Below are 21,250 nucleotides of genomic sequence, written 5' to 3' on the forward strand. Positions count from 1 at the left end.
CAAAAGATGCAGAAGACACAGGAGGCACAGGTTTGATCCCTGGGTTGGGAAGATCCCCTGGAGTAGGAAATGGCAACCCACTCCAGTATTTTTGCCATGGAAAATTCCATGGACAGAGGAGCCTGGCGGTCTACAGTTCATGGGGTCACAAAGAGTCAGACACAACTGAGCAACTGCAGGCACACACACACGGACTTAGTTGTTCACAGCATGTGGGTTCTTCCCAAATCAGGAAAGAACACGTGTCTCCCGCATTGGCCAGCGGATTCTTTATCACTGAGCCACCAGGGAAGCCCAGTTATTGTGTTTTTAAATACCACGTCTTCCCATTTCTTTGTAATCTCTCCTAGAGCACTTTAAATGTGTTAATTAACCTGTGTGTTTTAGAATTTCTTTGCTTCCTTCCAGGGGGTTTCCTCAAAGATGACTGCTTGGAGTCAGTGAGTGGTTTTCTATGTCTTTATCAGAAGTTTCCATTTTATTTTTATTCGTTCCTTTCCTTGGGTTGATTTTATTCTTTCTCTGATTTCTTAAGCAGTTATTTTATGCTTTCTTGTTTAGTAATTGCATAGTTTTAAGATATGAATTTCCTTTCTGAGTATCAATTTTGCCATGTCCCAGGGTTTTGCTTTTTTTTTTTTAATTTGGCTACACTGGGACTTAGTTGTGGCACAAAGGATCCTTAGTTGCTGCGTGAGGGATCAAACCTGGGCCCCCCGCATTGGGAACACCGAGTCTTAACCACTGAATCACCAGGGAAGTCCCACCCTAGAGGTTTTGAGGGATAATATTATCAGGATGATTAGTTGCTAGATATTCTACCACTACAGACTCAGGTTTTCTATTTCACTCAAGTTGATTAGGAGTATTCACCTAAAAAACAAAAGGCCAGTTATTTTTCCAGAAGAAGGAGTTTATTTGGAAATAACAAAGAACTGCAGTTTGGGACATGCAATTATGGTGAACCACATGCAAATCCAGTAAAAAAATGGAGAGAACTTGAGTTTTTTCTCAAGTAAAATAGGAGTAAGACAAGAACTACTGTAGGGGATAATGAGGCCCTGAGCCCCAGTAGCCTCTTCTGTTACAGACTTTATACATTGAAGTGCTTATTTACTTGGGGAGGGCATTTGAGGGAATCTATTTGAATCTTGATGGGAGGATTTTGCCAATATCAATTGGACAGTTTGTCCATAAGGAGGGTAGTAGCTGATTCAATAGAGACAAATGATCAGTGTTTCCAGTAGCATCTCCAGTGCTATCAGAGACAGAGCAAGTAAAAGAAGTCAAAGGGTGGTTTAATTCACCTGATTGGTTATTTTGATGGCAACTGTCAAATTTTAGAACTGTTTTTCCCTTTTTGGGAGAAAGAAATTCCAGCATGATACTTTTCCAAGAAGCCCCGGCCTAAATTAATAGGGGCGGAGGAGCTAAGGAGAAAAGGGTATGTACCTTTTAAAGGGTCTAAGCAAAAGGGAAGAGGTTCAGAAACAGGACCCTGTTGAGGTTCATTAGAGACCCCCACTATTTGGACCAATTTAGTATTTTTCTTTATAGTGGTGGGGCTGAGCCCTGAGAGTGTGATCTGGGGTCTGTAAAGACAGAGATTCGTTTGCAACCTGGAGAGTGGTTTCTCCAAGCTGATTCAAGGAGAGGATTGAGAGAGCCCCAGTCATTCCTCAGAGCCCCTCACAGGAAGTTGAGAGGATGTTTGAGTGGCTGGTTAGAGGACTAAAGATGCCCAAAACACTTACACTTTTAGCAGCCTTTTTCCAGTGTCCTGGCTCTTTATAGTAATAGCAGAGACTAGAAGGGTTTTGTTAAGGCGCCTTCATTTTCAGAAATTAAAGATTAAGAATTTAGTGGTCTTGGCTCACCTAGGATTCTAGTCAGCTGATTTGCCAAGTTAACTAAATCTAGAGTGGACATAATCTCCCATTCCACCCTTGTCCTTCTAACGAAAAGAGAATGATCCTGGTTCAGCCCATTAGTAAGTGAGGCGATAAGGACTACCCAAGTGATTTCAACATCTGAAGGAAGACCAGCATTTTCTTTAGAGACAATTTGAATCATGCTCAAAATTCTCCAAGCCAGGCTTCAGCAATATGTGAACCATGAATTTCCAGGTGTTCAAGCTGGTTTTAGAAAAGGCAGAGGCACCAGAGATCAAATTGCCAACATCCGCTGGATCATGGAGAAAGCAAGAGAGTTCCAGAAAAACATCTATTTCTGCTTCATTGACTATGCCAAAGCCTTTGACTGTGTCGATCACAATAAACTGTGGAACATTCTGAAAGAGATGGGAATCCCAGACCACCTGACCTGCCTCTTGAGAAACCTGTATGCAGGTCAGGAAGCAACAGTCAGAACTGTACATGGAACAACAGACTGGTTCCAAATAGGAAGAGGAGTACGTCAAGGCTGTATATTGTCACCTTGCTTATTTAACTTATATGCAGAGTACATCATGAGGAACGCTGGGCTGGAAGAAGCACAAGCTGGAATCAAGATTGCTGGGAGAAATATCAATAACCTCAGATATGCAGATGACACTACCCTTATGGCAGAAAGTGAAGAGGAACTCAAAAGCCTCTTGATGAAAGTGAAAGAGGAGAGTGCAAAGGTTGGCTTGAAGCTCAACATTCAGAAAACAAAGATCATGGCACCTGGTCCCATCACTTCATGGGAAGTAGATGGAAAAACAGTGGAAACAGTGTCAGACTGTTTTTTGGGGCTCCAAAATCACTGTGGATGCTGATTGCAGCCAGGAAATTAAAAGACACTTACTCCTTGGAAGGAAAGTTATGACCAACCTTGATAGTATGTTAAAAAGCAGAGACATTACTTTGCCAACAAAGGTCTGTCTAGTCAAGGCTATGGTTTTTCCCGTGGTCATGTATGGATGTGAGAGTTGGACTGTGAAGAAAGCTGATCACCGAAGAACTGATGCTTTTGAACTGTGGTGTTGGAGAAGACTCTTGAGAGTCTCTTGTACTGCAAGGAGATCCAACCAGTCCATTCTAAAGGAGATCCATCCTGGGTGTTCATTGGAAGGACTGATGCTAAAGCTGAAACTGCAATACTTTGGCCACCTCATGCGACGAGTTGACTCACTGGAAAAGACTCTGATGCTGGGAAAGGTTGGGGGCGGGAGGAGAAGGGGACGACAGAGAATGAGATGGCTGGATGGTATCACGGACTCTGTGGACATGAGTTTGAGTGAACTCCGGGAGTTGGTGATGGACAGGGAGGCCTGGTGTGCTGTGATTCATGGGGTCGCGGAGAGTCGGACATGACTGAGCGACTGAACTGAACTGAACTGAAATAGTCACGAACAGGTTTATCAGATTTTTGTGTGCAAACCTGAATTTAGTTCCCATCAACAGGCTTGGGAAAGGCAATTGTAACTGCTGGTGGGGGTTTTCAGCAAACGTTCTGACCTCTTAACAGGAGCTGTACTGGTTTAGTCATTAAGTCATGTCTGATTCATGTAACCCCATGGACTGTAGCCCTCCAGGTTCCTCTGTCCATGGGATTTCCCAGGCAAGAATATCGAAGTGGGTTGCCATTTCTTTCTTCAGGGGATCTTCTCGAACCAGGGATCGAACCTGTGTCTCCTGAACTGCAGGCAGATTCTTTTACTAGAAGCTGCTGCTGCTAAGTCACTTCAGTCGTGTCCAACTCTGTGTGACCCCTTAGACGGCAGCCCACCAGGCTCCCCCGTCCCTGGGATTCTCCAGGCAAGAACACTGGAGTGGGTTGCCATTTCCTTCTCCAGTGTGTGAAAGTGGAAAGTGAAAAGTGAAAGTGAAGTCGCTCAGTCGTGTCCGACCCTTAGCGACCCCACGGACTGCAGCCTACCAGGCTCCTCCGCCCATGGGATTTTCCAGGCAAGAGTACCGGAAGCTAGGAGTTTGTTTTTCTATAGGGCCCCCAGGATGATTCCTTCAGCCTAATTCCATTCAGTGTTTGGCTTGCCTCTCAAAAAGCTTGTGAACTAGCTGATATAAATCTGAGAAACCAGACTGGTAGGTTTGAATAACTCTGCTAAGTTCTTCAGCAAATCTACCAAGGTCCTCAGTCACTTTTGGAAACTTTTAACTGTGTGTGGCAATTCAGCCTTTGTCAAGGGAATATAAGCAATGGGTCTATTCGGACCCTCAGAAGATTTCTCTATATTTTTTTAGTTAATTATTTAATTTTATTTATTTGTGCCAGATCTAAGTTGCAGCCCTCAAAGGTCTTTGATTTTCATTGTAGTATGTGAGACTTTAGTTGTGTTTTTCAGACTCTTAGTTGCTGCATGCAAATTCTTAGTTGCAGAGTACGGAATCTAGTTCCCTGGCCAGGCATGGTGCCTGGGCCCCCTGCATTGGGAGTGTGCGGTCTTACCACTGGACCACCTGGGAAGTCCCAGAAGTTTTCCCTTTAAAGGGCAGTTTCTGATAGAGGGTGGCAGAGACTGAGACAGAGAAGCAAGGGGAGGGGGAGTGGGGGGATGAATGAGCTGATGCCAGGGACAGAGAAGTGGGATGAGCGTGAGGCTTCAGAGCCATTGTGTCTCTGTTTGCCTCGGACGGTATAATTATTCTATTTGCAGAGAGACAATTTTAAATTCCTGATAATGTTTAGAAGCCTCAAAATAGCAATCAACAGAGGCACCCAATTTAATTTTGATGATTTCAGAGTCATGGCTGTCTAATAGCTTTAAGAAAGGTAAGCTTGGGGGGGTCTGAAAGTTCTCCATAATAGCCAGTGATGCTTTAAATTACTTTTGGTTAAAATTTGTCCATTTCTTTAGAAACATGCATGAGAAGGGGCTGTGGTTTTTAAACATAAAATCAGACAGGGTCTTTGAATGTGGGGCACTCTCAAGACATTTTAGATAACTGGGATCCCTTTTTCTGGAGGTTTCTTTCTTTTGTTTTTGTCTAAAGCGAAGGGGGCAATTCTTAAACAGCCTGCAGGCCAAATAGCAGCACAGTTCCAGTTGGGACAGCATGATCCCAAAAGAATCAGGCCAAAGGCCGAATGGCACAGTTCCAAATAGGAACAGCCCAGTTCCAAAAGGAATTGGACCGAAGGCCAGCACAGTTCCAGTTGGGACAGCCTGATTTCAAGTAAGGCTGAAGTGCCAAATGAGTGCTCACAGATAAAGCAAAGCCTTAACAAAAAGGGTAAAGCCTTTAAACATATCCCAGATAAAGCCTTTGAGAGTTCTAAATGCACCAAGAGCGGAGCTCCAATCCAGGAGAAAACCTTCCTTCCCCTTAAACTCCAGGGGTGACTAGAAAAGTAGTGAGCCCTGTGGACTTAGTGAGTACCACACCCTTCTGCTTACCAGCCCCAGGGTTGTCAGGAGTCTGCTCTGGATCTTGATGGGACCTCCAGTGTTAACCTAAAACTTATTTTTTGTCAGCAAAATGAGTTTATTCAGGAGCAACAAAGAATTCCAATTTGGGACAGACAACTGTGGTGAACCACATGCAAGTCAGTCTCGGTTGGGTCCAACTCTTTGTGACCCCGTGGACTCTAGCATGCCAGGCCTCCCTGTCCATCACCAACTCCCGGAGCTTCCTCAAACTCATGTCCATTGAGTCGGTGATGCCATCCAATCATCTCATCCTCTGTCATCCCCTTCTCCTCTTGCCATCAGTCTTTCCCAGCATCAGGGTCTTTTCCAGTGAGTCAGTTCTTCGCATCAGGTGGCCAAAGTATTGGAGCTTTAGCTATAGCATCAGTCCTTCCAATGAATATTCAGGACTAATTTCCTGTAGGATGGATTGGTTGGATCTCCTTGCTGTCCAAGGGACTCTCAAGAGTCTTCTCCAACACCACAGTTCAAAAGCATCAATTGTTTGGCACTCAGCTTTCTTTATAGTCCAGCTCTCATACATGACTACTGGAAAAGTCCTAGCTTTGACTAGACGGACCTATGTTGGCAAAGTAATCTCTGCTTTTTAATATGCTGTCTAGGTTGGTCATAGCTTTTCTTCCAAGGAGTAAGCATCTTTTAATTTCATGGCTGCAGTCACCATCTGCAATGATTATGGGGCCCAAGAAAGTAATGTCTGTCACTGTTCCTATCGTTTCCTGGTCTGTTTGCCATGAAGTGATGGGACTGAATACCATGATCTTTGTTTTTTGAATGTTGAGTTCAAACATTCAAGCTGGCTAAAAGCCAGCTTTTTCACTCTCCTCTTTCACTTTCATCAAGAGGTTCTTTAGTTTCTCTTCACTTTCTGCCATAAGGATGGTGCCATCTGCATATCTGAGGTTATTGATATTTCTCCCTGCAATTGTGATTCCAGCTTGTGCTTCATCCTGTCCAGCATTTCACATGATATACTCTGCATATAGGTTAAATAAACAAAGTGACAATATACAGCCTTGACGTACTCCTTTCCCAATTTGGAACCAGTCTGTTGTTCCATGTCCAGTTCTAACTGTTGCTTCTTGACCTGCGTAGTCCTGTAAAGCAAATAATCCAAGTCTGGTTCTAACTGTTGCTTCTTGACATGCAAGTCAGATAAAGCAAAAGAGAGGAAACCTTTTTATAGAGGAGCAGGGGACATTGTGGTTAGCTGTTATAAACAGAGTCCTTTGGAGGAAACTGGGAGTTCAAAGTACAGTGATTTTGATTTTTCATTGGCTGATCTGTAATGATCTCTCATTGTCTGGACTGCTGCCAGGCAAAGAAAATATCTTTCTCCTCCTTGTTTCAGCAAGGCAGTGTCACTTCTGTCTAGAGATCCAAAGTAGTCTCTTCTGTTAGGATCTGTACTTACATGAGTGAGGTATGCATAAGGGCTCCGCTTCTGGCCTCCTGACTCCCATCTTAGTGAGTTACCTACCCTTGGTTAATTTTCACAAGAGAGAGTTTCAAAATTGAAGAGAGAATTGAAATCTACTTTTGATTCTGTTCTATTAAGCAGCCTTTTTGGAAAAAAAAATACAGTTTTATTAAAGATGCTGAAGAAGACTTAGATCAAAAGAAGTATAGTATTTCCACTAACATAGTAAACTAGAGTTTACTTTTTTGAGGACATCAGTTCTCAAATAGATGAAAATTCTAACACATTTTTTCGTGGCACTGGACAAATTGGAATTTAGGTTCATGTGGATAAACAAATGAGCAGAACACCAAAGGTGACCTGCTGGTCTTGGAGGGTCTCTGGGGAGGTGGGAGGCTACTGTGGCTCATTGTGGGGACAAGGACACTGGTGGCGGAGGTACTCACCAGGGTGAGCTCTCCTGGAGGCCAGCCACCACCCCAGCACCAAGACCCAGTTCCACACAACAGCCTGTAGGCTCTAGTGCCTGGACGCCTCAGCTTAAATACAATGACTAACACTCTTTCTAAACTTTTGTATACTCATCAACTTGAAATGCCAAGAACTATGATTTTTGCAATAAAATATTGCACTGTTCTTGTATTTCTGTCCATTTCTCCTTCCACTCCTCACCTCTGTGTTACATCAGTTTTCACGCCATGTTACTTAGAGCAGAAGTGCTCGTGCCAGTTACAGCTCATCAGGGTTCATATTATTCACTGTCCTTTCTAATATCTGATAACATTTTAATAATATTTCTTTAACAAGTGTTAAAAGATAATTTTCAGGGAGAAGTAAGATACGACTCTCAAACAGATATGAAAGCCAGCACATGTTTAGAATTTTCCCCTGTTCATTGAACAGTGAGGAAACCAGTCAAATGTTATAACCAATTCAAGGAAAAATTAAACAAGCAAATGTATATGGAGTAAAGGAATTGAATTGCAAATGGAGGCAGAACCAGTTTCTCTAAAGGGAGGAGGGAGAGCTCATGAAAAATCCAAGGGACAAGGCATAGTCTGCATGTCCAGCAGCTTCCAGAGTTGTCAAGTAGCTCAGGTACCGTGAGAGGCAAGACCTGGATAGCTCCTCAGGATGTGCAGTAGGCAATGCAGTTTCCATAGGTGTTTTTTTTTTCCCTTTAGTTTCTCAGCTTTTGATAAAATTCATCTGAAAGATTATTCTTGATCACAAAACAAGCCTGGTCTCATTTGGCATGATTGTTTCCGTGTGTGCAGAGTGTCAATCCATCATGTTGCCCCTCTTGAGTTTGCTTTGCTGGAAGTTCCCGTCAGGATTTCAGGTTGGACTTTTGAAAGTGTCTTATTTGTTGTCCTGAGTCCAGGAAGCCAAGAACCCGCCATGTTTCACCTGATGGATTATTTCAAGCAAATTCCTTTTTTCTTGAGGTTTCCAGAATGTCCTGAGACTCTTGGACCTGCCAGGAGATGAACTTCCTTATCCCCCTATGAGGCTGGCACCTGGCAGTTTTCCTGGGAGGGCCTTGTGAGCCTCGATCTCTGAACTGCAGATTCTTACACATGCTGGGTCCTGGTGATTGAATGAGTATCATTCTCCACTGTGGCCACCCAGGCAAGGGCTTGGCTGCGCAATCCATGTTGCCAGTCAAATCCTGGTAGAAACAAGAAGATTCCCTTTGCAAATTATTATATTGCCAGGAAAGGAAGAATACTCAACAAGAGTTTCCAAGTTCTGGAGGACTCAGACTTAAGAGAACAAGATACCACTTATAAATGTTTCATTTCAGTTTATAAAACCAGAGGCCACTAAATCTGTATGGACTACAGACAGCTTCAGCGTTTCCCAGGTGGCTCAGTGGTAAAGAATCCACCTGCCAGTTCAGGAGATACAGGATACGCGAGTTCAATCCCTGGGTCAGGAAGATCCCCTGGAAAAGGAAATGGCAACCCACTCCAGTATTCTTGCCTGGGAAATCCCATGGACAGAGGAGCCTGGCGGGCTACAGTCAATGGGGTTGCAAGGAGTCAGACACGACTTAGCAACTAAAACCACCACCACAGCTTAAGGGGAAAGAGAAAGGGTTCCTTGTGTATCGAGAAAGAGCATTAAAGTCACATGCACAGTGTTCCCAGCAGCAGCTGCATTGTCCCTTGTCAGTTCCTTCAGTCCTAGGTGATTAATCCTTATTCCACTCCGTCTTGGTTCTGAAATCTCAACAATCCATCTGCTTCTTTACTAGAGTTCTGGAAATCCTGAGTCAGGCCACTGGATGGCCTCATAGTGGTCTAAGCAATGTCCATGACACAGTGTTTTCCCACTGTGCTGGCCTGACTCTCTTTTTTCTTCTGTTTTTTTCTTTTCATTAAAGTAAAACAAACTCTTTGTAGTTATTCACTGAAGAGAAAATGCACAATCTAAAAGTGGAGACTTAGGTTTTTTCCGAGAATATTCCTGAGGACTACAGTCCACTGTTGCTGAAGCTGAAGCTTCAATACTTTGGCCACCTGATGCAAACAACCAGCTCTTTGGAAAAGACCCTGATGCTGGGAAAGATTGAAAGCAGGAAGAGAGGAGGATGACAGAGGATGAGATGGTTGAACAGCAGTACTGATGCAATAGACATAAACTTGAGCAAACTCCAGGAGATGGTGAGGGATAGGGAAGCCTGATGTGCTACAGTCCATAGGATTGCAAAGAGTCGAACATGACTTGGCAGCTAAACAACAACAGTCCAGGAAGGCAGCCTATCTGATGGCTCTGAGAGATTGTTCCAGAGAGGTCAAGAAGGAGAATGGGATATGAAGGAGTTTTTGCTAAAACAATATATATGTAGCCAAACATTGAAAGAGTACTGCTAATCACACACACAAAAAAAAACAGACATCTCGAGAATTTTAGTGCCTTTTTATATACGGAAAGATGCAAGAGTCTGGGCCCATTGAAACCGTTCCTCTGATATGCGTCTGAACTATCTAGGGCCAATATCCTGTTTTTGTCCATTCTGAATCCCGTTAGGGTGCAAGGTTGGGACAGCTGCCGTGGCTGATTGCTTGGTGGCAGGCAATATTCTCTGTTTATTGAAATGGCAGACCACATTTTTTTTTTTTGTCCACATGGATGACAAAGACATAATATGGCCATGGTTAACTTATACTAATGATAATTTTCAAAAGTGAAAATCTGATGGGAGTTCATAACAAGAAAAGTGCCACTGAGAAGTTATATTTGGTTGTTTCTGTGCCGTGCAAAACAAAGCCGCCCCCGAAAAAAGTTTTAGATAAAGTTAATCTAAGATGTTTATGCCTGTTTTTAAAGAAGACTGTTCTTGCCTGGAGAATGCCATGGACAGGGGAGCCTGGTGGGCTGCCGTCTATGGGGTCGCATAGAGTTGGACACAACTGAGCGACTGAACTGAACTGTGAACACTATATCTGATTTCTGAAAATCAATGAACATAATTTTTATAGAGGCAAAATTCCTGCGATATAACACAAAATAATCCTGAAACATAATGTACCATGAATATACCAGGAATATCAAGCAGAGAGTCAGGAGTTGTGGGGCAGGTCCTGACCATCTGCATATTAACTATGAGATGTGAAGGCCCAGCTGCAAACTCCTGGCCTCCAAAACGCTGGATTCAAGTTAAAGAAGTAAGGTTGTGATCAAGTAAATATTTAAAACAGTGACTTAGTCTGCCAACTTTTAAGCTCTATGCCCCTCCTGTTTCCTCATGGCACTGGGCAGACACTTTAGGACTCTGATGAAGAAAAACCTGATAGGCACCTAGGACCCTGACAGATCTTTGGAAAGTTCCCAAACACATGATATGAACAATACTTTACCAACAAATATAAAATGGGATTGGCTGAACATTTCTTCGGACTCAACAACTCCTCTCATGAAACTCATGGATAATAATACCTCAAATAAACCTAATTATTTCTAACACTTCTAAGAACAAATCTGTGATTTTTCCAAGGCACAAAGATAATTTTAGGTGAAAAGAGTATCCTGGAAGTTTATCTCATTTTTACCCCTAAGATTCAGTTTGAAAAGGAAAATTATCAAAGGCTGTCAGGAGATTTGAACACTAAAATAGGATCATGGATGCCTGGGAAACAACAGTATTTGTCTACTCAGGTGAAAGTGACAATAAACATTTAAAAGTAAACACAGAAGTTAATGTCATTGTAAAGAACTTTAGCTCTCCCATAAGGGAGGTAGCTTTGTTTATTTGTTTTTAATAATGAAATGTAATAAAGTCAACATAAAGCAAAGAAAGCTATTCTGGTCTTCTCAACATTTCATATACATGGAAGCATGCATCATATGACCTTTTATGTCTGGCTTCTTTCACTGAACATAATGTTTTTGAGGTTTGACCACATTGTAGTGTGTGTTGGTGCTTCATTCCTTTTTATGGCTGAATAATATTCCCTTGTATAGACAGACTACACTCTGTTTATCCATTCATTAGTAATAGACATTTGGGTTTTCTCTTTTCTGTCTTCTGGTTATTGTGAATAATACTGCTATGAAAATTCTTGTACAAGTTTTTCTTTCAACTTGTTCTCCGTTTTTTAGATATATACCGAGAAATGGAATTGCTGCAGTGACATGGTAATTCAATGTTTAACTCATTGAGAAGCCACCAAATTGTTTTTGACTGTAGCTGCATTTTGATTTCCCACCAGTGATATTTGAGGTTCTGATTTTCCACATCCTCAACAACACTTACTTCATGTCTTTTTGTTTTTGTTTTTTTTGGCTGTACCTGTAGCATAGGGAACTTCCCTGACAAGGGATTGATAACATGCCCTCTACAGTGGAAGCACAGATTCTTAACCACTGAAGGTCCTCTGTCTTTTTTATTTTAGCCATCCTAGTAAGTGCAAAGTAGTATCTCATTGTGATTTTGATTTTGCATGTCCTTAATGACTAATGATGTTGAGCGTCTTTTTATTGGCTTGTTACCCATTTCTGTAACTTCAGAATTAATAGCCTTTAAACTTAGGTATTATAAACTAAGGAAAGTATATTCATTTCCAAACATTGTTCTTCATATGTCTTTTTATCACCTGGAAAAAATATACATTACTTTAGGCCTTGTCTCAGAAGGACCATGGTGGCAAAACTAATTTCATAACTACTCAGATGTTAATAACACACAATATGTCTATCGTCGTTATCTTTAAATGAATGGAGAAATAAGCTTTTGAAAAATTTCTCCGCTTCAGTTTCCAACGTTGTAAATAGCAATAGTTATTAACCAAAAACAGTAAAACAGCCAGTAATTTTACCCACCAAATGAATTTATTCAAGAGCAGCAAAGAATTGCAATTTGGGACATGCAACTACAATGAACCGTGTGCAAGTATGTTGAGGCAAAGGAGGGGAGCCTGTTTTATAGAGAAGGGGAAGTTGGTAGGAGCTGTTAAAAACAGAGTCCATTGGAAGAAATTGGAATTTCAAAGCACAGCGGCTTTTATTGGCTGGGCCATTGCCGGGCAGGGATAAAATCTTCCTCCAGCTGCCAGCAGTGTTACTTCCTTCCCGAGCTGCAGGGTGGCCTCTTCTGTTGGGATCTGCACTAATGTGCACGGGACATGAGTGAGAGCTCCCCTTCCGGCCTCTCAACTCCATTTTAGTGAGGATCCCGTGGTTAATTTCCACGTAAGTCACACACATACACACCAAAAACCAGAACCTCGGGTCCTCGATAACCTTGTATTTAACCAAATTAATTCGTTATTCTGAAAAACTGTTATTTCAATGGTAATTTCTCTCATAGTATGTCAGCTTAAAGATAAATTTCTAAGGTTTTCAGGTAATATGACCCAAGCCGAGTTAACAAATGAATGTCCATTTGATGCCTAGATCATATCTAATTAAGGCAGACTGCTGAAGCATTGATTATAAGAATAATCCTCGAGCATACATATGTAAACTTTTGCTTCTTATTTTTCTATGCTGCAGAGAGGGTATGTCTTGGGGTCTGTTAATGGATGTGCTCATGTCTGCCACTCTGAGAAGCTGTGTCAAGGGTATGTCCCTTTGTGGAATGTTTCTGTGTGTTCTGAAGTCTGCTGAAATGCTGGTGTGTGTTGCACAGTTCACACATGTCCATTCACCACCCCCACCCAAATTCTCTTAAAAGAGAAGTGACTTTGGTTTTAAAGATGCACATGCTGTTTTCCTTGAGTATTTGTTTTCAGGACGGGAGGAACCGAAGTGATATGCACACAAAGGATAAATTCCCTTTCTCTCATTTTGTTTATAGGGAAGCCGCCTCATCACCCCTTCCGTACCCCTGAGGCGCAGGGCTCAGGTGAGGCTCCTGATGTATGCTTGGGACAGTGGCAACCCTGCCTCACAACTCAGGTAACAGTCCTTTATCTAAGAAACTTATTTTTAATAAACTTTTTATTAAAAGTTTATTTGATTGCTCAAATACTGCATTTTTATAACAGAAACTTTAGAATATGGCAAACACAATTTTAAAAGCTTCCAGTTTTCAACACTTAAGCAGATGAATGGATAAGAAAGCTTTGGTACATATACACAAGGGAGTATTTCTCAGCCATCAAAAAGAATGCATTTGAATCAGTTTTAATGAGGTGGATGAAATTGGAGCCAATTATACAGAGTGAAGTAAGCCAGAAAGAAGAACATCAATACTGTATATTAACGCATATATATGGAATTTAGAAAAATGGTAACCTGAACCCTGTATAAGAGACTGCAAAAGAGACATAGGCATTTAGAACAGTCTTTGGGACTCTGTGGGAGAGGGTGAAGGTGGAATGATTGGGGAGAATGGAATTGTAGCATGTATATTATCATAAGTGACCAGTCCAGGTTCGACGCATAAATTTTCCTCTGTTCATTTCTTTGCATTTGTGCTTTTTTAATAAAAATACTTTTAACTGTAAAGAAAAAAAAATTATAAAAAAAAAAAATAAATTTTGAGAAAGTCACAAAAAAAATAAAATAAAATAATTAAAAAAAAAAAATACAGAGATAATTTGTGGAATATTATTTTAAGTATGTTCAGCCAAGGAGTGTGGACTTGACATTTTTAAATTAATTTTATATCTTTATACAAATAAAGGCACATATATAATGTTGTGAGATTATTGGATGTATAAAACTTCATGGTGCTCCAGTCTTATTTTTTTCTTTTTTACTTACGTCCCTTTTCTCCAATTTATATTTTCCATCCAATTACATCACCTCCTTTTCCACAAACCCATGTTAATTGAATGTATTTTTTTTCGTAATTTTCGGCATGCTCATATAATTATATGTAAGTGCTCATATATATATATATACACGCACATAGATATATTCATTTTTACATATACATTCATTTCTACACATACATGAACATTCTGTTTTTTAAATATGTAGGTTTAAATATATCCCTTTAAATATTTAGGTTTTGTCTTATTTTTCTCATTCAGCAGTACCATTGGCATAGTAATCCAGGTCAAAGGGTTTAGTTCTAATTTAGTCTTTCAAATTGTAGCTTAATATTCCATGATAAGGTTGTGTCATAATCTATACAACTATCTTTTATTTGGGCATTACATTTGCTTACAGATTTTTGACAATGAATATCTCAATAAACATATTTATATATAAAAAAAAAAAAAAGCATAGTTAGCAGTAACTTATCAGCATATACAGTTCAGTTCAGTCGCTCAGTTCTGTCTGACTCTTTGCAACCCCGTGGACTGCAGCATGCCAGGCCTCCCTGTCCATCACCAACTCCCAGAGTTTACTCAAACTCATGTCCATCGAGTTGGTGATGCTATCCAACCATCTCAGTCCTCCCGTTCTCCTCCCACCTTCAATCGTTCCCAGCATCAGGGTTTTTTCCAATGAGTCAGCTCTTTGCATCAGGTGGCCAAAGTATTGGAGCTTCAGCATCAGTCCTTCCAATGAATATTCAGGACTGATTTCCTTTAGGATGTACTGGTTGGATCTCCTTGCAGTCCAAGGGACTCTCAAGAGTCTTCTCCAACACCACAGTTCAAAAGCATCAGTTCTTTGGCGCTCAGCTTTCTTTATAGTCCAGCTCTCACATCCATACATGACTACTGGAAAAGCCCTAGCTTTGACTAGATGGACCTTTGTTGGCAAAATAATGTCTCTGCTTTTTAATATGCTGTCTAGGTTGTTCATAACTTTTCTTCCAAGGAGCAAACGTCTTTTAATTTCATAGCTGCAATCACCATCTGCAGTGATTTGGAGCCCCCAAAAATGAAGTCTGTCACTGTTTCCACTGTTTCCCCATCTATTTCCCATGAAGTGATGGGACCAAAAGCCATGATCTTAGTTTTTCAAAGTTATAAAGTATATCGTATATGTATTATATAGCTTTACCTACCTAGGTATTGTTTTCTAAATCTTTACCAATATAACAGGTTTAAAATGCATCTTCTAAACATTTCTTATATCCTGAGTGTGTTCAGATTTTTAATCTGTTCGTCAGCCATTTGTATTTCTTCTTTTGTGTGTTATTTATGCATGTTTTATGCTGATTTTCTACTTGGGTGTTTATGCTTTTCTATATACTAATCCATATCTGTTGGATGACTTGTACAGTGTGTAGTTTGTCTTTTCAGTTTGTTTAAAATAAATAGCGAGTCGAGTAACAGATAGATGGCCTGTTACACCATGAGATGACATGTGGCTTTTAGCGACAAGCTCCATCCTGGGTAAGAGGCGCAGGTGGGTGAGGGTGGGAGGAGGGGCTGGTAAGGAGGCCTGAGGCTGGGACAGTGGCTGGATCATAATGGGTGGGGGCTGGGAGGGTGCCATGCGAGTCAGGATTCCCTAAAGAGTTTGAGGCCTGGGCAGCAGCTGGAGATCTGATGGACGGGCTTAGATCCGAGATGATCCTTTACCATTGACACACCTACCTTCAGTCTGAGCTTACACATCTAGATGTGGAGTTTGAGGAAGAAGTCTTCAGCAAAGTGCAGGGGTTCTAAGTCACCAGCAAAGGTCAGTCAGGAATGGGTCGGGGGGACAGAGAGACCTAGGGAGGCAGGGTGCCAGACCAGGAGACACTGGCCTGAGAAACTGAGAAGGGCTGGCTCTGAGAGGGGCCCAGGAAGCAGTGTTTTCCACCAACAGACTCCTCCACTGACAAAAAGCCTGTGGAGGATGTATTTGGGAAGAAGGAAAGCACATAGAAAGAAGAAATGCAGGTTCACTGAGGCCTCGGCACCCTGGTCTGGGCCTCACCTGGGTGGGTCTGGTGGAACCCGAGAGGCTTTGTTCCAGACTCCGCTCATGTGTGTGCGCGTGCGCAAAGACACGCAGAGTCCTTCCCGCTTCACCATTCGTGGAAAGTGGTGGTAAAGCATCGAAGTAGCTGCCTGCCTAAGCTTCTTGTACCTTTCAAGTCCTCTGCATTAATCATTTAAGTCTCTAAATGTGTGTTATTAGAAGAAATCTCTCCTAAATCATCAAATAAATGTGCCTGCTACCCTCTGTGGTGAAACACATATACTCTTATCTAGACCTCCATTTCTTTCTAATAAATTAAGTAGTTTATTAAACTTTATCAATCTCTCAATTTCTTTCAAACTACAAAGCTATTCATTACATCCAGTGAAATAACTCATCTTAAAATTTGAGAAAGGAAGACTCTTTGAGGTCCTTTTTTTCAGTTCCTCTTTACTTCCACTAGTAAATGGTGCTGTGTAGGAAGAAATAGGAAGAATATACAGAAAAGAATGCCTATAGTTCAAGAAGAAAAAGACAGATAACCAGTAGAAAAATATGCAAAGGATAGCAATCAGAAGGGGCTTCCCAGGCGACTCAGTGGTAAAGAATCCACCTGCAAATGCAGGAGACGCTGGTTTGATCCCTGGGTTGGCAAGATCCCTGAAGGAGGAAATGGCAACCCACTCCAGTATTCTTGCCTGGAGAATCCCTTGGACAGAGCAGCCTGGCAGGCTGCAGTCCATAGGATCGGGTTGCAAAGAGTCGGACATGACTAAGCAACTGAGCACGCACATACGCAACATTCAGAAGCCATTGAAGAAGAAACTCATTGAGTGAGTCAACAAACATGAGAAGTTGCTCATTATCACTGCCACCCAGACACTGAAAGTTAAAACTGAAAGATACATGTGCATTACTCAGCTCACAATCCAAACATAACCTTGAGCAGGAGAATGGCAGCCGCAAGTGGCCCTCTGCGCCGGGCACTCTGCACAGTCCAGGGCTTTGGTTCTCCTCGGCTCCCCCTCCCAACTGCTTTTCCACAGGCCTCCCCTCAGAAGGCAGATGTGAGTGTTCAGGCTGCAGGGGGCCAGAGTGGTCTCAGCTGTGCACTGAAGATGTGCCACAAAGGAGAGCTGCAGGGCCCCTCACCCTGTGCCCGGTGGGGTGCAGGGCGCCCTCCTTGGGCACCACAGGAAGGTTATGTGACTGTCAGGTGCTTGGGAAGGTACTTGGATCACCATCTCGAGGCCTGTTAAGTTCGTACTGGCTGGTGGACACAAACACGTTCTCCACTTTTGGCTCATCACAGAGCCAACTCCCTAAATCAGAAATGTGGGGAAGGTGTTTCTTCCTAATCCTGAGGGAAAACTCAGTAACATGCCCCATCAAAGCCCCACAAACACTGAGAACTCAGTAACACACCCTATCAAAGCCCTATAAACATTGAGAACTCAGTAACACGCCCCCTCAAAGCACCAGAAACACTGAAAACTCAGTAACACAGCCCATCAAAGACCCACAAACACTGAATTTCTTGTACTTAAATTTCCACAACAGGACCCTAGGAAAGCCAAGAAAGAATGCTTCTCCGAATACTCAGGAAAGAGCCAAGCCCGCCTGGCACAGACAGTCTGCAGAAAGGATGCTCGGCCAGGCTGCACGGCGGGACCAGGACTGGTACGCAGGACCCACCAGGGCCAGCTCTTGTGACCCACATCCCCACTCGGGAAGCACCCAGAACTGGAGCACTTGGTGTTGCAGAGAGTGACTGCCTGAGTGTCTTCACCTCAGGGCATTGGCCCTGATTTCCAGTCCCACCTCCCTCACGATCCTGTTTCTTTGGCGGGGAGGTTGGCTGCACTACGTGGCTCGTGGGATCTAGTTCCCTGACCGGAGATTGAACCCAGGCCCTCGGCAGTGACAATAAGGAGTCCTAACCACTGGACCACCAGGGAATTCCCCATGTTCCATGTTTGAATGTCCAGAGCTTCTCCTTGGGCCAGGTTCACTGTCTTATCACCCTGGGAGGGAAGGGAGAGAGAGTGGCTTTCAAGGATAATTCTATTTACTCTCTTCCACAGAGACAACACAGGAGCTCCACAGTGACTCGCAGATCAGCTCCTCAGAAAGAAAATCGGTCCCCAAAGCCACGCCTGGCTCAAGAATTCCAGGAGGAAACTGACCACCACACCCGAAAGTCCTCATCACTTGCCAGCAGTTCCCTCCAGGACACATGGAAGTTGTTGGACCTGGGATCCAGCCCTTCTGGCCTCACTTCCCAGGATGACTCACCTCCAGGTAGGCTGCTACTCTGTCAGTCCGGATACTGGCCATGAGAACAGCAGTCCTGTCCTCTTACTTGGTGCCTGAGCGTCCCCCAGGGAAGGAGTGTGTCTCCCAGGCCCACGTCCAGCTGACCACATTACCAGATCTACTGAGGGTGGAGACCACGGGTCACAAGGACCCTCAGCCCTCAAGGGGTGGGTATAGTGTGGTCAGTCTGTGACTCTGGGGGAGGCAAGCGTTCTGTGTTCTGCTCAGCCTCAGGAGGCCGGGGCAGCCCATGAAGAGTGTGTCCTCGGCCCCCTGGGAATCTCGCTCCTGGTAATGTCACTGTGAGGTAATCAGGAAAATTCATCTGAAGGGCCACCACCTTTGGGGGAACTGCGTGAGACCGAGGTGTAGCAAGCACGGTGGGTGAAGGGGAGGCTGTTTGAAGACCGGAGTCAGGGGAGTGAGCTTGGAGCCCCTTGCAGATCAGTATGCAGCTAGCATCCTCATTCTCAGCCTTAATGCGTGACTGCCTCCCACTGTGCCCAGTGTGCCAATGGGCATTTTAGGTTATTCCCGATCTTTTGCCATTACAATAATGTTACAGTGAATTAGCTTGTACATGCTACTGCTGCTGCTAAGTCACTTCAGTCATGTCTGACTCTGCTATAGTGCATGAATTAAAGTATAAATGTAAATTCCCAGAGAGGGGATTGTTCTGTCCAAAGGTGTGTGCATTTCTGGCTTCCCTGGTGGCTCAGCAGTAAAGAATCCACCTGCCAATGCAGGAGACACAGGTTCGATCCCTGGGTTGGGAAGATCCCCTGGAGAAGGGAATGACTACCCACTCCAGTATTCTTGCCTGGGAAATCCCATGGACAGAGGTGCCTGGCAGGCTGCAGCCCATGGGGTCGCAAGAGTCAGACACACTTAGCAACTAAACCACCACCATCACATGTGCCTGTCTAGTTGGGGAAGATATTGTTAGTTGGGCTCCATCAGAAAGCAGCAGTTCACACCCACCCAGCAAAAGCTGAGAGGGTGTTCTTCTCCAGACCCTCTCCAGCAGTGTCATCAAACTGTAAACTTTGCCAGTCTGATAGATATCGTTTTACTTCGTATTTTACCTGTTAGGAGATTGTACATCTTTTCACATGTTTGAATTATGTCTTTTCCTTTTCTTCAGCTCTCTGCTCATTGGTTTATTGGATTTATAATCTTTTTCTTATTGATTTATATGAGCTCATTATATATAATGGAAGTCAGACCTTTTCTGAGACATAAATTGCAAATATTTTCCTACAGTTTTTCATTTGTTCTTTTACTTTGCCTAAGGTGGTTTTTTGTCATGCACATTTTTTAAAATGTAGTCTAACTTATGTTCTTGTTTTTAATCCTTTCTGGGGTTTTTGCTGTACCTAGGGTCTTTTCCACTCCAAGATGAAAGATTATTCTGCCATGATTTCTTCTAACACAATTATGGTTTCCTTTTTTCATGTCTAAATCCATGATCCTTTTGGAATTTTATCACACTTGTAGGTTATGAAATAGGAACCAAACTTTATTTTTTAACCCCAGGTGGCAATTCAGATATCCTCCCCCACCCCCACCAGGTACTGAGTAATTCACATTTCCCCACTTGTTTGAAATCCTACTTTCACTATAATATTAAACGTTTTGTGTGTACTTGAGTCACTGGGCTCTTGTTCTGTCCCGTGGTTCATTGGTCTCAGTCCGTCTACATGCAGTGCTGTTTGAATTGTTACCACTTCCTGGTCCCTCATAATGTCTGCTGACTTTGATTCTCCAATTATGCTTCTTTCTCAGAGTTTTCCTGGTAATTCTCATTTATTTATTTTTTACTTTTCCTGTACAGCCCTTAGTCCCAGCCCCAAAACTCTGTTGTGCCTCTTCTCAGAATTTGTTAATCTTGGGTCCTGCACCCGGAAGGAGCCGAGTCCTCCAATTAGTCTGAGTTCTGCTCCCTGGGGCAGCAGTCACCCCTGTGATGCCTTCAAGTAGTCTCCTCCGATGCAGACTGGTCTGTTCTCCTCACATCTCCTGCCCAAGCTCATGAATCTGAGAAGCTGCTGCTTCAGTATATATATTTTTAAAGCCATACTGTCTTTTGTATATATATATAATTTTATTTATTTATTTATTGTGGCCATGCTGGGTCTTCGTTGCTGCATGGGCTTTTCTCTAGTTGCAGCAAGCTGGAACTGTTCTCTAGTTGTGGTGCCTGGACTTCTTTTTGTGGTTGCTTCTCATTGCACGCACACTCTTATTGCAGAGCACAGGCTCTACGGTGCACGGGCTTCAGTAGTTGAGCTCCTGGGTTCTAGAGCACAGGCTTGATAGAAGTGGCACATGGACTTCGTTGCTCCACAGCCTGTGAGATCTTCCTGGATCAGGCAGATTCTTTACCACTGAGCTATCAGGGAAGCCATTCAGTACATTTTAAATTCAGGAAAGTTTTTGCTATACTTTTCACTGACTCTGTTGGAAGTTTTTGGTAAATGTTCATTGCCATTTTGCTGGTTTCCTTCCTCCTTTTTTCTCATAGCACTTTTGTACCTTTATTCCCCCTCATCTTTAAAAGAGGTAATTTTTCCTCTACCAAGTATTTGTAGGAAATGTGTGCGGGAAAAGAGACCAGGGACATTGTCCTGTCTAGCAGTTTCCTTGTTGGTGTTTTTAAGTAAGTTTAGCCTAGACTTATCTTTGCCCATTTTCATGAAGCTCAGCTGCTTTCCCCTCCCACCGAGACATGCTGACTCCAGTAGTTACACACAGGCTCAGTAGTTATGGCACACAGGCTTAGTTGCCCCGAGGCATGTGAAATCTTCCCAGACCAGGGATTGAACCAGCGTTCCCTGCATTGGCAGGCGGATTCTAACCACTGGACCAACAGGGAA

The 21,250-nt window shown here is 42.9% G+C and overlaps 1 protein-coding gene across 2 annotated transcripts in view; it reads left to right on the top strand.

Annotated features, from left to right (window-relative positions):
* Positions 1-21,250, top strand: part of CCDC57 (coiled-coil domain containing 57) — a 116,548-nt gene that overhangs the window by 67,900 nt on the left and 27,398 nt on the right. For both annotated transcript variants that reach the window (XM_055408285.2, XM_055408284.2), the window contains exons 16-18: positions 13,099-13,199; positions 17,619-17,738; positions 18,143-18,359. In XM_055408285.2, coding sequence (XP_055264260.2) covers positions 13,099-13,199; positions 17,619-17,738; positions 18,143-18,359 — 438 coding nt within the window. The remainder of the gene's footprint in view (positions 1-13,098; positions 13,200-17,618; positions 17,739-18,142; positions 18,360-21,250) is intronic.

This window comes from Moschus berezovskii, chromosome 20, assembly GCF_049115385.1.
Source record: "Moschus berezovskii isolate FMDL1 chromosome 20, NW_MosBer_1.0, whole genome shotgun sequence".
NCBI classification, from domain to species: domain Eukaryota; kingdom Metazoa; phylum Chordata; class Mammalia; order Artiodactyla; family Moschidae; genus Moschus; species Moschus berezovskii.